This window comes from Ochlerotatus camptorhynchus, unplaced genomic scaffold (assembly GCF_037179485.1).
Source record: "Ochlerotatus camptorhynchus isolate MF236.1 unplaced genomic scaffold, CSIRO-AGI_Acam_v1.1 ptg000475l, whole genome shotgun sequence".
Lineage (NCBI taxonomy): Eukaryota > Metazoa > Arthropoda > Insecta > Diptera > Culicidae > Ochlerotatus > Ochlerotatus camptorhynchus.
The window spans coordinates 903,983-918,778 of NW_027040961.1; the positions used below are offsets into that span (position 1 = coordinate 903,983).

At 44.2% G+C, this 14,796-nt stretch overlaps 1 protein-coding gene across 1 annotated transcript; it reads left to right on the forward strand.

Moving 5' to 3' along the window:
- Positions 1-4,590: 4,590 nt before the first annotated feature.
- Positions 4,591-10,629, forward strand: LOC135712376 (uncharacterized). The gene has a single exon (XM_065235368.1). It carries the CDS (start codon positions 4,591-4,593, stop codon positions 10,627-10,629), a length of 6,039 nt encoding a protein of 2,012 aa, XP_065091440.1.
- The last annotated feature ends 4,167 nt before the right edge of the window (positions 10,630-14,796 follow it).

A 14,796-nucleotide genomic window follows, 5' to 3' on the forward strand; every position in this document is an offset into this window, starting at 1 on the left:
AATTAATGTCCCCTAAACACCATTAAACGCCATAATTGTACACACGGGGAAAATCGTATATTTTCCACCTTGAAAATGCTTATCTTAGATCAAAATATAATTTACACATAAATTCCATATCCATAAACAAGTGTCAAACGCCATTCGGAAAGAAATATTTCATTTGCATCTCTCACCCTGCGAGGCCTTACGATCGATGGCAGAGCAGATGCGATCCCGCAACCCCCATGCCATCCCTTCCTCAATCGATACCTTCCCACCCCAGAGTCCGGATTTCAAAAGGGCGAAGAAAAGTACGGTGCTGTTATCGATCTTATAGCACCATCTGGGACTTTGCACACGACGGGGAAATGCATCTTACTTCTTTCTTTTCCCCACTTCGATTCCCGGCTTTGTAACGCACCACGAAATGGGTGGGGGAGACCATCGCGAGAGAAAACGTGTGTCCAGTAATACAAATTGACACTCCAACGACGTGAATGTGTGTTCCAGAGCTGATACACGTTCCATGGTCTTCTGCTTCCAATCGAATCCAGGGAGCAGCATAATAAAAACAGAAATGCTCCATCCCGGCTTGGTGAGATCGGAGTCGGAGGCTGCGAGAGTTGACCTTCAGACGTTGACTGCTGAAGTGGTGGGTTCGATCGTTTTTTTCTAAACAGGAAACGATCAATTGATGCACTGCGAAAACGAATCTATAAGTTTGAAAAAATAGGAACTGATAGATTTTACGCTTCGATGGCACCTGGCAAAGCGGAATTTTTATTTGGCCATCGAAAAGGAACCCGAAAAACAGCAAACTCTGGGAGACTACCCAGGGTGTCTCGCCAGAGACCCTGCTTGACTGAGTCGCCGGTCGTCAGGAAACAAAGCCAGCAACGAAGTGATAATTATTAATCAATTTATGAGCGCCATAAAAGCTGTATGCATTCACACTGTGTGAGATCTACGCTTGGACAGCGTCGTTGGTTTATTGCAGGCGATCGCGAGTGCGAGATATGGTAGTCGAGAGGGGCATAAATTGGAGAAATATTTTGGATGTTTGGGATTCGATCGGTCGCTGAAGCTCGCTTGAGTTGGAACAGTGTTAGGTGCCGTTGGTTAATGCGTCAAGTCTAAAGTCAAATAACGTACTAGGTAGAACGTACATCTTAAAGGTTGAAATGGGTTTTCAATATTTTGATGAAAGTTCTATTCGGACGAATTAGGTTGTGTAAATTTGCAATGATTTTAGAATACTTAGCTCAACAGCAACTTTGAAGCTTTTTTTTTGCATATTTCATGAAAAAATTAAGTTAAATATTACATAATAAAGTCACAGTAAAAAGTGAACACAAATGTTTCAACCATGATCCTTAACTAGAGTCAGCTTCCAATGATAACAATAAAATCGCTGAGAATCATTCAGTTTTTATGAAGTGGCGTCAAAATGAAATTGTAACAAAATGGCAATTTTCATCCCAAAAATTACGAAAACTCTTCGATATTTTCTTTTCTTATTTACAAAAAATGAAGATTTCTCCCAACGCTTCCAAAACTCAACTTATAATATTTCCACATAAGCCTAGAGCTTCCTTTTTGAAACCTAAAAGTAGTCACATAATTGTAGAGATAACGATGGGAATAATTATAATACATAACATAAAAGTAAAACACATCTTTTGAATAAATTAGAAGAAAGCCTAATTCTCCTCTAAGATGCACTTTCATCTTCAATATGTTCATTCTACTTGGCATTCTTTAATTTTGAAAGTTTCACTATCGGACGTACAGCGAACGGTTGCTAAGTTTCTCCAGCTTTCTCCTCAATGTACAGCGTGGTGATTTATTGCGTACGGCAACAGCAGCTATAAATAAGGCAGCAGTCTAGTGCTGAGGCTCACCTCACGAAGCTGAGGTTGCTGAAAATGTAACCAATCTCCACCAGGTTCCTAACATCATCCCCCAGGAATCCGAGATCACGGCTGACGAACTGTTGGCTTTTATCAAAACTTCCAAAGTTTAAGAATGCCAAGCAGAATGAACATATTGAATATGAAAGTGTATCTTAGAGGAGCATTAGGCTTTCTTTTATTTTTTTTTCAAAATATGTGTTTTACTATTATGTTATGTATTATAATTATTCCCAACAATCTCTACAATAATAACTATGAACGGAGTTCCAATTTCTTGGTCAAGTCAAGTGAAATGTCTTGAATTAGTAATTGACCAAAAATTAATTTTTAAAGATCACATTCAAGCCAAATGTAGCAAATATATAAAATGTTTTTATTCTCTTATAAACAGGAAATCCAAACTTTGCCTGACGAACAAACTTCTAATATTTAAACAAGTTTTAGACCGGCCATGCTTTACGCTGTGCTAATATGGTCTAGTTGTTGCACTACCAGGAAAAAAGCACTTTGACGAATTTAGAACAAAGTTCTGAAGATGCTTTTGAAGTTGCCTCCCTGAGGTACATAGAATTTGAATGTTGAGACTTTAGAACAAATGCCCAACAAAATAATTAATGTATTAATACTTAGATAATATTTAGTTTTAGATTTTAGTTGTTATACTGACATGTAGGTATAGAAAACTTGTTAAAAATACGGAATTTCCAAGGCAAGAACAATGTAAAAACACTTAGACATATATCATAACAATTAAGGCTGGTAAGCTAGTGTAAAGACTGACTAAAAGTAAATTGGTACGCACAAAAAGACCTGTAATTCGTGATTAAATGAGTTTAAATAGTCCATTAAAGGTTGTTTTACAGTAATTTTATCAAAACTTCAAAGTTACAGCAGTAGATGGTTACATTTCTCCAGTTCGAACGAAATCTCGAACCTTCCTCTTGATGGAGCCCATCAACCCCACACAGTGGAAACGGACACGGATTCTGCACATTTCTTCCATTTTGCCCGCATTTGCTGGATATCCTTGACTGCCCCGCCACTTCGTCGAAGTCGCTTCATTGAAATTGCTCAGTTTATCAAGAGCCACATGTGAAAAAGGCATACAAGCTTTTTGTAAACAAACCTTCTTATGCCCTTTTATCGCCACCCATACATCACCAACGCAAACCATCAACATCACCCGTAAGAGGAAGCTTTCTTTTTCCCGATGATGTTGTTGGTTTGCGTGAGTGACCCTCGGTTGGCGAAAAAAGGGCCTACAAATGTTTGCTTACAAAAAGCTTGTATGCCCTTTTCACATGTGGCTCATGATATTTCGATTGGTCGAAATTCCGGGCAATTCAGAGGATTCATTAGCTTGGGGACAAAATCGATCTTGGTGGCAGCATACCACTCCAGAACCACCTTGGAGTAGTGGCAGCTGGCCAACTCGGGCCAAAAGATGACTTCGCCCCTATGCTTGCGGATGAACGACAATACACGTTTTTTCAGGCATTCCTCGATGTAAACTTGGGTTGTCATCATCGAGGATGTGACGAATGGTTCCGTTTTCAGGCCACAACTGCAAATCGCTTGCCAAATCATGGCCTTCTTCGCGAACTTGTCGACCAACACGAACTTGAAACTTCCCGGCACATCCCTACGTCCAGCCGCGATGTAAAACTTTTGACCGAGAAGCTGCTTAAAATCGAGTTTGACGTATGTTTTGTCATCGATCAAAGTGCAGCCCTTGTGTTTCGTCAAAACACGGTCGTACAAGAGCCTTGCACGCTTTTTGGCCACGAAATTTTGCTTCATGTGCCGGTTTGGATCTTTACAGGCTTTGTACGACTTGTATCCCTGGCAAGGATGTTTTGCACCGTTTGAAAGTTGACGTTATATCTTCTGGCCACATCTCGGATCGAAAAACCGGGGTTGTCTTTAACGCACCTTAACACTTTGCTGCGCAGCTGACGATCCCTAGTTCCAGTTTTTTCGTAGGTCCGCTGATTCCTTTCCACACTCTTTCTTTGTAGGTGTGCGCACCTCCGAGCACTATGGACACATCTTGCGACGTACTCTACCAGAACCTCAAACGACGTTGATACGAAACGTCAGTGAAGGATCGAGCGGAAACTAACCAACTGTGCGGGTGTGTGAGAATGGTCAGAATACGTATGAAACGGAGAAGAACGATAATTAATTGAATGTAAACAAAGGCATTGGAGCAAAAGTGTAGTTGCATCGTTTGCATTAAAGTGAAATTTAGTGAATATTAGCATATTAGGAGTTTAAATACTTATTCCAAAGCGGAACTTAGTGGGAATTTTTATAAAGTACAATCGGATTCAGTCGTAAGTGAAATTTAGTAAATTTATCATGAATTATATTGTAAATTTATTCAACTATTGTAGTGTTGGAAAACTTCCCAGAAAAAACGTAACCTGTAAGAGAAAGAAGCGGATTAGATAAACCATAAATGTAAGTTGAAATGAATATTGTTAAAATTATTGATAGCTAACGCAAATATACTTAGTTTTAAGCTGTTCACAACACAAAAGTGAAGTGCTGCTGTGGAAATTCGGTTTTCATTAGGCTGGTCCGAACAATTTCTTAAAAATTTATGATGGTTCGACCAAACCCTAACCCTGATCCGGAACGGTCAGGATATAGTTGTGCGGGATGCCAACGTCCAGATTGTGCTGAGGAAGAAATGGTATTTTGTGACAATTGCCAAAAGTGGTACCATTTCGGTTGTGCTGGCGTTACCGAGGAGGTAAGAGACGTTTCTTGGAGCTGTCCGGAGTGCAAGATTGTTGACGTGGGTGATGCTGGTTCATCTGAGCTGCAAGAGGAGTTGAAAAAGCTCGAAGAGGAGAAGAAGAGGCAGAAGCAGGAACTGGAAAGGGAGAAGATTTTGTACCGCAAGCGACTGGAGATGCAGCAAGAGATGTTCGAGATGCGCCAGCAGCTGGAAAAGGAAAAGCGGGAAATGGAACTGGAGTTTGAAAAGACGCAAATGAAGAAGAAACTTGTCGAAGAAGAAGCCCATCAGAAGAAGCTCGACGAGATGCGGACGGAAATGGAGGAGAAGCTGGAACTGTTGAAGATGAAGCGGAACAAGAACACTGATGGTAAAAAGGTACAGGAAGAAGAAGAAGAAGAAGCTGAAAGTAGTGAAAAGAGAAGCTCGAAGAAGAAAAAGCAGAAGAAAACGAAGTCGGGGGAAGTAAAGCCAGAAAAATCGAAGCTCGAGAAGAAAAAGTCGGGAAAAGAAAAACCTGGGAACGTGGATCCGCCGGCAGTAAATGCTGCTGACATTCGAGGAGCGTACCGTAAACACTCGACACCAAAAGTAGCCAAAAAACCTGCAAAGAAGCCAGTTGAACGTCCAATAAGTCTGCCGGAGAGTTTCCTGATCGGTCGAGACAAGAACGATACACCCTTTGGACACCCAGAGGTCCCGAAGAAGAAGAAGGATAAGAATAACAGCGGTAAGCTGATGAACCAAGTGAAGGGAGTATTGGAGTCAGATAGTAGTGAGAGTTCCGAAGAAGAAGAAAGTTCGGAGGTGGAAGAAAAGAGCTCCGAGGCGGAGGAAGAAAGTTCCGAAGAGGATAGTTCTGAAAGTGAGGAAGAGAGCTCGGAGAGTTCCGAGGAAGATCATAATCAGAGAGATTATCGGCGTAGAGTGCGACATCGTCATCAAAAACCAACGAAGGCCCAGCTATCCTCTCGCCATTTCCTATCCAGGAAGTTGCCGACTTTTTCTGGAAAGCTGGAGGAATGGCCCATGTTCATAAGTAGTTACGAGACGTCAACAAAAGCGTGCGGGTTCTCAAACGTCGAAAACTTAGCGCGTCTTCAAGAATGCCTGAAAGGAGAGGCACTGGAGGCGGTGAGAAGCAGACTTCTATTACCCAAAGCAGTCCCGAAGATTATCGAAACCCTGCGGATGCTGTTTGGCCGTCCGGAGGGACTGCTCAATATGTTGCTGATAAAAATCCGCAATGCAGCGCCACCGAAAGCAGAACGGTTAGCGAGTTTTATCAGCTTCGGGGTAGTAGTTCAGCAGCTTGCTGATCATCTTGAAGCTACAGGTTTAACCGCTCATCTGGTGAACCCGATGCTCATCCAAGAGTTGACAGATAAGCTGCCGGCGGGAACTCAGATGGAATGGGTGCGGTATCGCAGGAAGAGTGCAATCGTTACGATACGAACTTTGTCCGACTTCCTGTCTAACATTGTCAAGGATGCAAGCGAAGTCACGTCATTCGGAGAAGCTGCCCGGTTTGTGGAGCAACGGCCGTCGAAAGGGAAATCGAAGCGGGAACATGAAGGATATTTGCACGCTCATAGTGGGGTAGAGAGGAGTCAAAGTCCGCCAGTGAAGGAAAGGAAACCGTGTAGGATTTGTGAAAGAGTCGACCATAGAATTAGGAATTGTGAAAGATTTCGCAAACTCCGACTTGCCGACCGTTGGGAAGCTGTACGAAAGTGGAATCTGTGCCAGTTGTGTTTGAACGAGCATGGAAACCTTCGATGCAAGTTAAACTTTCGTTGCAACGTCAGTGGTTGTAATGATCGTCACAACCCACTACTCCATCCAGTGGGTTCGGTTGCTGGTTCAAACTGCAACATCCACGCCATCCTACCGAAACCCTCCGTCATCTTCCGCATGATGCCAGTTACGCTGTATTGTGGAAAGTTCTCTGTGAACACGATCGCCTTTCTGGACGAAGGATCGTCGTATACGCTGGTAGAGAAACCGCTGATCAGCAAATTGGGAGTACGAGGAGTGACCCAACCACTTCGTGTGACTTGGACTGCGGGAGTCTCCCGGATCGAGAAGGACTCGCAGAGAGTAGATCTGTTTATCTCCGCACTAGGATCAGCTCAGCGTTTTCAGATCAAGAGTGCGCACACGGTGGAGAGTTTGAAGCTGCCGCAGCATACTCTGTCTCTGACAGAGATAGTAAAGCAATATAGTCATCTACATGGTGTACCGGTTACAGACTTCCAGCAAGCCACTCCGCAGATTCTCATCGGGCTGAAGGATATCCACCTGTACGCGCCGATCGAGTCAAGGATAGGACGACCGGAGGAACCAATAGCAGTCAGATCTAAGCTTGGTTGGACCGTCTACGGACCAACGGGTCTCGAGAAAATGGATGGTGGAATGGTAGGACATCATAGGTGCAGTACTTTGTCGAATCAGGAGCTCCACGACCTCCTCAGGAACAACTACACTTTGGAGGAATCAGGGATTTCCGTCGCGTTGCTGCCTGAATCCGAGGAAGTCAGACGAGCGAAGGAGATTTTGGAGAAGACGACTGTGAGGGTAGGTGATCGCTTCGAGACGGGTTTACTATGGAAGGAGGATGATCCGCACTTTCCCGACAGCTACCCTATGGCAGTGAAACGTTTGCAGTGTATGGAAAGACGTATGCAAAATGACTCCAATCTGTACAACAAGGTTCGCAGTATGATTGGCGATTATCTAGCAAAGGGGTACGCACACATAGCTACGCCGTCAGAGTTGGCTGCGTTCGACTACAGCAAGGTGTGGTACGTGCCTCTGAACATCGTGTACAACCCGAGGAAGCAGAAGTATCGTCTGGTGTGGGACGCTAGGGCAGAAGTTAAAGGCGTTTCATTGAACTCCAAGCTGCTGAAAGGTCCGGATATGCTTACCGCACTTCCCGCGGTGATCTGCAGATTCCGTGAAAGAGTGATCGGATTTGGCGCAGATATCAAGGAGATGTATCACCAGATGAAAATGCGTGAAGTGGATAAGCGGGTACTGAGATTCCTGTTCCGAGATAATCCTTCGATGGCACCGGTGGTGTATGTGATGGACGTAGCGACATTCGGCTCAACCTGCTCGCCATCTTCAGCACAATATGTCAAGAATCTGAACGCGAAGGAGTATGCTAGGCAGTTTCCAGAAGCAGCGGAGAAAATCGTCAAGAACCACTACGTGGACGACTACTTCGACAGCGCGAACACCGTTGACGAAGCTGTGAAAGTGGCGAAAGAGGTTCGGTATGTTCATTCCAAGGGTGGCTTTGAGCTGCGTAATTGGGTGTCCAACTCAGAGATGTTCCTTCAAGCCATGGGCGAGCGGAAAGCAAATCAGTGCGTGAGGTTCAACGAAGACAAGGAATCAGGTTCCGAACGAGTGCTGGGAATTGTTTGGAGTCCAGCAAGCGACGAGTTCTCGTTTTCCACTAAGCTGAGAGACGACCTCGCTCCATACTTGTCAGGCGAGCTGCTACCGACAAAGAGAATAGTTATGAGCTGCGTGATGAGTTTCTTCGACCCGTTAGGACTGCTATCCATCTTCACCTTTTACGGGAAACTGTTGATCCAGGATTTGTGGCGGAGTGGATGCGAATGGGATCAGCAAATCGACCAAGAGTGTGCAGAGAAGTGGAGCCAGTGGATTACAAGGCTCCCAGAGGTTGAAGAAGTTCGAGTTCCTCGTTATTATTTCCAAGGTGGGTGCATCGGCCGCATAGACTTTAGCAGCATACAACTCCACGTCTTCGTCGATGCAAGTGAAAACGCATTCGGCGCTGCAGCGTACCTCCGCATAGAGACGGCTAACGGTCCACTGTGTTCACTTGTGATGGCAAGATCGAAAGTGGCGCCACTGAAGCATCTATCGATTCCTCGTCTGGAGCTTCAAGCGGCAGTGCTGGGAGCTAGACTCGCAAATTCCGTCGTCGAGATACTGTCCTTGCAGATTAAGCAGCGATTCATCTGGAGCGATTCGAAGACCGTGCTATCATGGATCCAATCGGACCATCGTCGGTACAAGCAGTTCGTTGCGTTTCGGATTGGTGAAATTCTCAACCTTACGAAGCTCGAAGAATGGCGATGGGTTCCGACAAGGTGCAACGTAGCTGATGCAATGACGAAGTGGGAGAAAAAGCACAGTCTGTGTTCCGATGGGCCATGGTTCCGTGCTCCACACTTTCTCTACCGGTCGGAGGAGCAATGGCCGGAGCAACATAGCGTCACGCCGAACGTTTCCGAGGAGATTCGAGCATGCCTTCTTTTCCACGACGTTACGGTGACAGAGCCAATGGTAGACCCACAGCGGTTTTCAAGATGGAAGGTACTAGTTCGGACAGTAGCATGTGCTTACAGATTCGTATCGAATTGCAGAAGGAAGCGAGATGGTTTAAGGATCGAGGCAGTATCGACAACCGAGAATGCGAAGAAGGTAATTAAGAGAAGTTTGCCAGCAACGAAAGTACCGTTGCAACGAGAAGAGTATCGGAAGGCGGAAGTGTACCTTTGGAGATCGGCACAAGCGGACTGTTTCATGGACGAAGTCAAGGTGCTAATGAAGAACCGGGAACTTCCATACGAGGAGTGGCATCAATTGGAGAAGAGTAGCTATCTGCACAACCTGAGTCCGTTCTTGGACGAGCAAGACGTGCTGCGTATGGAAGGAAGAGTGGCGAGAGGTTCGTCTCTGCCATTCGAGCTCAGGTTCCCGATCATTCTTCCGAAGAAACATCCGGTGACTAACAAGCTGCTCGAGTACTATCATCAACAGGTTGGTCACGGCAACATGGAAACCGCCGTTAACGAAATCCGGCAACGCTTTCACATCCAGAACCTGCGAGCGGAGATGAAGCGGATCGTGAGGACCTGCGTGTGGTGTAAGGTGAGGAAGTGCCAACCGAAGAACCCCAGAATGGCTCCACTGCCGAAGTCGCGTGTTACGCCGAACTTGCCGCCGTTCAGCCACACCGGAGTAGACTACTGTGGACCATTTATAGTTACCGTCGGTCGCAGGTCCGAGAAAAGGTATGTCTGCTTGTTCACCTGTATGTCAACAAGAGCCGTCCACCTTGAGGTTGCTCACAGCCTGACAACTCAAGCGTGTCTGATGGCCATACGGCGCTTCGTATGCCGTAAAGGAAAACCGCTGGAATTCTACTCCGATAATGGGACGAACTTCCAAGCAGCCAGCAAGGAGATCATGAAAAGGATCGAATCCGAATGCGAAGACGCGTTCACCGATTCCAGAACCCGCTGGAACTTCAACCCGCCCAGCGCACCTCACATGGGTGGGGTTTGGGAGAGGCTAGTACGCTCTCTCAAGGCAGCGTTGAACGTGCTCAACGATGGACGAACGTTGACCGACGAAGTGCTGCTGACCACTCTTGCGGAGGCCGAAGATCTGATCAATTCGCGCCCTCTGACGTACGTGTCCCTGGAGCCGGGAGTGGATGAAGCTTTGACGCCAAACCATTTTGTCCGAGGCGTTGGAGCAATACGAACGGAACATTCCGTTCAACCAACGAACGAGGCTGACGCTCTCCGAGACCGTTACAAGCGATCGCAATTGCTGGCAGATAAATTGTGGACTCGGTGGATTTCCGAGTATTTGCCGTCGATCAACCAGCGTACGAAGTGGCACTCAGAGTCGGTGCCATTAGAACGTGGTGACCTAGTGTATATCGCGGACGACACCACACGGAAGAACTGGATCCGTGGCATCGTAGTCGAAACCTACCAAGGAGCGGATGGTAGAATCAGGCAGGCTGTAGTAAAGACCGCTAAAGGTGAGTTCAGGCGCCCAGTGGCGAAGCTGGCGGTGCTTGAGGTTCAGGACCGTAAATCTGGAGTGGAAGGAACCCCGCCAGAATTACGGGGAGGGGGTATGTGCGCACCTCCGAGCACTATGGACACATCTTGCGACGTACTCTACCAGAACCTCAAACGACGTTGATACGAAACGTCAGTGAAGGATCGAGCGGAAACTAACCAACTGTGCGGGTGTGTGAGAATGGTCAGAATACGTATGAAACGGAGAAGAACGATAATTAATTGAATGTAAACAAAGGCATTGGAGCAAAAGTGTAGTTGCATCGTTTGCATTAAAGTGAAATTTAGTGAATATTAGCATATTAGGAGTTTAAATACTTATTCCAAAGCGGAACTTAGTGGGAATTTTTATAAAGTACAATCGGATTCAGTCGTAAGTGAAATTTAGTAAATTTATCATGAATTATATTGTAAATTTATTCAACTATTGTAGTGTTGGAAAACTTCCCAGAAAAAACGTAACCTGTAAGAGAAAGAAGCGGATTAGATAAACCATAAATGTAAGTTGAAATGAATATTGTTAAAATTATTGATAGCTAACGCAAATATACTTAGTTTTAAGCTGTTCACAACACAAAAGTGAAGTGCTGCTGTGGAAATTCGGTTTTCATTAGGCTGGTCCGAACAGTAGGTTTTGAGAACATGACAAGCTGTTGATTTTGGCATCTTCAGCACTTTAGCCAGCTTGGAACCGGACCACTCCGGATTTTCCAGGTGTTTGTGCACAATATTTTTTCTTCTTTCGAGTTCCATTTGACGTTATTTCTGAACGCGATCGAATAATTTGATCAAACTTGCACCAGTTGTTTTCTATAGAAGTGTAAACATACCAATGTCAAAGATTTTCGATTCCCAACACTCGAGGCGTGCTAGTGGCGCGCGAGGGGCGTACCAATTAACTTTTAGTCATCCTTTAGTAGCCGGAGCACCTAGGTTAAAATGAAATGTAATTTATTTTGAATTTGGAACAAATAAAGAACTTTTCTGACTTCGCACTAAAGAATCTCGCAACTGCCCTTGTAAAATTCTCCTAGTTTTCTCAGGAAATTTCTTTCAACTTTCCACAAAAATGTCTAACTGCTTCCCTCCGATTGTGCAATTTCAAATTTAAAGTTTCATAGATTTCGTAGTTTTAACTACGAAAATATTGAAAACGAAACTTTTTTGTTCTGTTCAAAAGTGTTTCTTTCACTTTCGACTTGGAATTTTAAAAGTGGATTTTTTTTTAGATAAAAATTGTATAACTTTCAAAAATACCTATTCATTGCAAAGTTTTGGCAGCACTGCACCTTAGTTTTCTGCTAAATTTTACAGCTTGAGCTTGATTGACTGCCCACGGTTGCTACTCTGTTATTGCCAGATCAGCTGTAATTACACAGAGAACCAATAGACGATGCTTGGGACTAGCAATCATCCTCAATGTGTAAAAAATGGTGATCTTAAATTAGGCAATACCAGCGCCGACCGCGCCCGAACACAGGTCAAGAAAGGAATGGGAAGGATTGTGTTGACATGACACTCGCTTTGATGGAAGCCGAGAACACCTCTGCACTTCCACGAGGAATCACTGGGATGTTGGATAAGAGGGTTGGGTTTGCAGCAGGGTTCGTTTTGGTAAACGATAAGCTGAATTGATGTCCTAACGATCATATAACGCGAAGGAGCTTGGGACTATACCCACGGTCTTCTGCTCAGTAAGCAAAAACGTTTGCCACTAGGCAGACGAGCACCTTTTTAATCATCGAGTTGCTGTTGTTACCATGTAGTCATATTAACAAATAAAACGATTGACGAATCTTGAATGTGGATGGGCCTGAGATTAGACTCATGATGTTCTGCTCAGTAAGCAAAAACGGTTGCTCCAAGGCCACCGAGCCCCTCATATCACATAATACCGTTGCTCAAATTTTTGTATCCATTCAAACCCGGAACCAACGACAACAACGAGTTTCGCAAAATACACGATACACAAGCGATTTTACCATAAATCTCTTTGATATGTAAGGATCTGGGACCGCGTTTTTCTGCTCAGTAAGCAGGCCACCGACGATCTTTCAAATCCGAAAACTAAAAACTACGAAAAAGTACTTAGGCCTTCATTAAGTTCCACTTTCACGCGACGTACAATGTTTCAATTAGCTCTTTACGTATTGTTCAGGCTAGGAACTTTTCAAAAGTTACGCGAGAAATACGCACAATCGTCACCTATAGGTATACCTCGCAAAACTGGTTCCAAACGACAACAAAGGCATAAGCAACGATGGATTGTTGAACTTTGCTGGCTCCGGTGGTGTAGTGCACAGCAAAAAAAAAAAATGTAATATCGATCAACGTAATTCAAGCTGATGTATGAAATAATGATGTAATTGTAATTTTGTAATTTATCAGCACACACCCTGGTCGACCACTGTAAACCAATCTGCCGTTCAGCGTTATCGGTTTTTGTTTCTGGATCTTTAGTTGCCTCTGTGATATCCTTACTTGCGGCATACTATTTTGGGAGTGTATGAGCGTGTACCATGTACGGTAGATCATCTCTCATCGTGATGGTGGGACATAGTAGACAAATTAGAGAGAAAACAAGGAGGTATTAGTATTCGTTATATGTAAACAAACAAAACAAAAGAAGAGAAGAGGAAAGAAGAGCAGAAAAATAAAAAGGGGATAGAGTAGATAACAAAGAAAAGAAACGTATGCAGATTATTAGAAAAGGCATTATCCGAGACTCAGCAATCAAATGTCACTCCCGCCGAGATCTCAGCGAAACCCCCTCCCCGCCGAGACCCGCACAGCCGAGCTCGGTGGAAAAAACTAAGTGAGTAGATAGATTAGTAGGAAAATATATATTTTTTTTTTATTATAGTCACTTTAACACTTTTGGGTCATTCGTGACTTGTCCGGGGGTGAGATTTGAACTCGTGACTTTGGCGTGAGAGGTATGGATGTTAACCACTACGCCGGGGTCGCCCCCATTGGAAAATAAATAAAACTACTTTATGACTCAAAGTGCAATGAATGAGCGTTAGTTTCGGGATCATTTCAGTGTTAGAGTTATGTTAGTTTTGATCCGTAATCAGCCCTACCAACCCTTCCAACATTAGTTGCAGGCAGTGGTTGTTAGATAATGCGGCACTGTAACTACTACTATTTTAGAGGTATGATTCGTCAAGTTTATACAACTCAATGTTTCAATTGAGGCAAACTATCTATCTTACAATTACAAAAGCAAACCTAAACTTACAATTATATGCAAATGCAAAATGAAACTTGACAAATCATCGTCAATCCCCTTATTCCAGGGCAGGGCCTGACGATTTGAATCTAATTTTGATCAGTGAACGGGCACCATATGGTACATTTTCTCACTATGAACCTATCATTTCCAGCCTATCTGAACTATTTAATAAATGGAAGCCATAACATGGGTTACGCTCCCCCTAAGCGGGCCCTCCGCATCCTGTCTCTGTCTTATCTCAAATACAAAATGCCAATGGTATGAATGTATCTATATATAACTTGGAAATGACATACAATCAAATAATCCCGTAACCCACTCACTTGGTCAGGTTTCAGAATCGTCCAGTGGGCAGTGTGCTCTACACTCCAAGTTCCCTTTTTTCAAATTTACCGCAAATTTGATATTTTACCCATTGAGTGTTGATTAATCACAATGAAATATTGTGACAGAAGTTGAGGTTACTAGTGTATTAAATAATCTAGGTCCTATTTAGGATTTTATCTGAAAAATCCAAATCTGGCCAACGCCCACTCTAAACCTAAACCTGTTCTAATCCCCCTGAAATGACTAACGAATGGAAGACTTTGACTACCCAGCCATGCAATAGTCTCATTCCGTGCCTTATGGCTACTTGATGATTCTATTGCGCTCATCTTCTGGCACCACCCAGGGGAGACTTGGTCCTGTACCCAATGCTTAAGTTATCTCCATTCCACTCAGCTACTCGCAATTTCTTGTGATATAGTGGGCGAAATATTATTATATGAGACAGTTCAATGCAGACGTCTTTCCAAATTTGGCAGATCGACAGGTAATCGGTGAGTTACCACGATAGTTGCTATTCAACAACTCGACAACGTCCCATCGTCAACGCCTGCTATGAGAATTTTTCCATTGCAGACGCCAACGAAATGACGTCATCGAGCTATCGATCAACTACCCTGGTTATCACCTGGTACCTTATAGCACGATGCTAGGAGGCGAACCGGAAGAATCGATGAGCTACCTCCCCCCTTAGTGTTCTGCTAAATTTTACACGCGCTAAAGTAAACA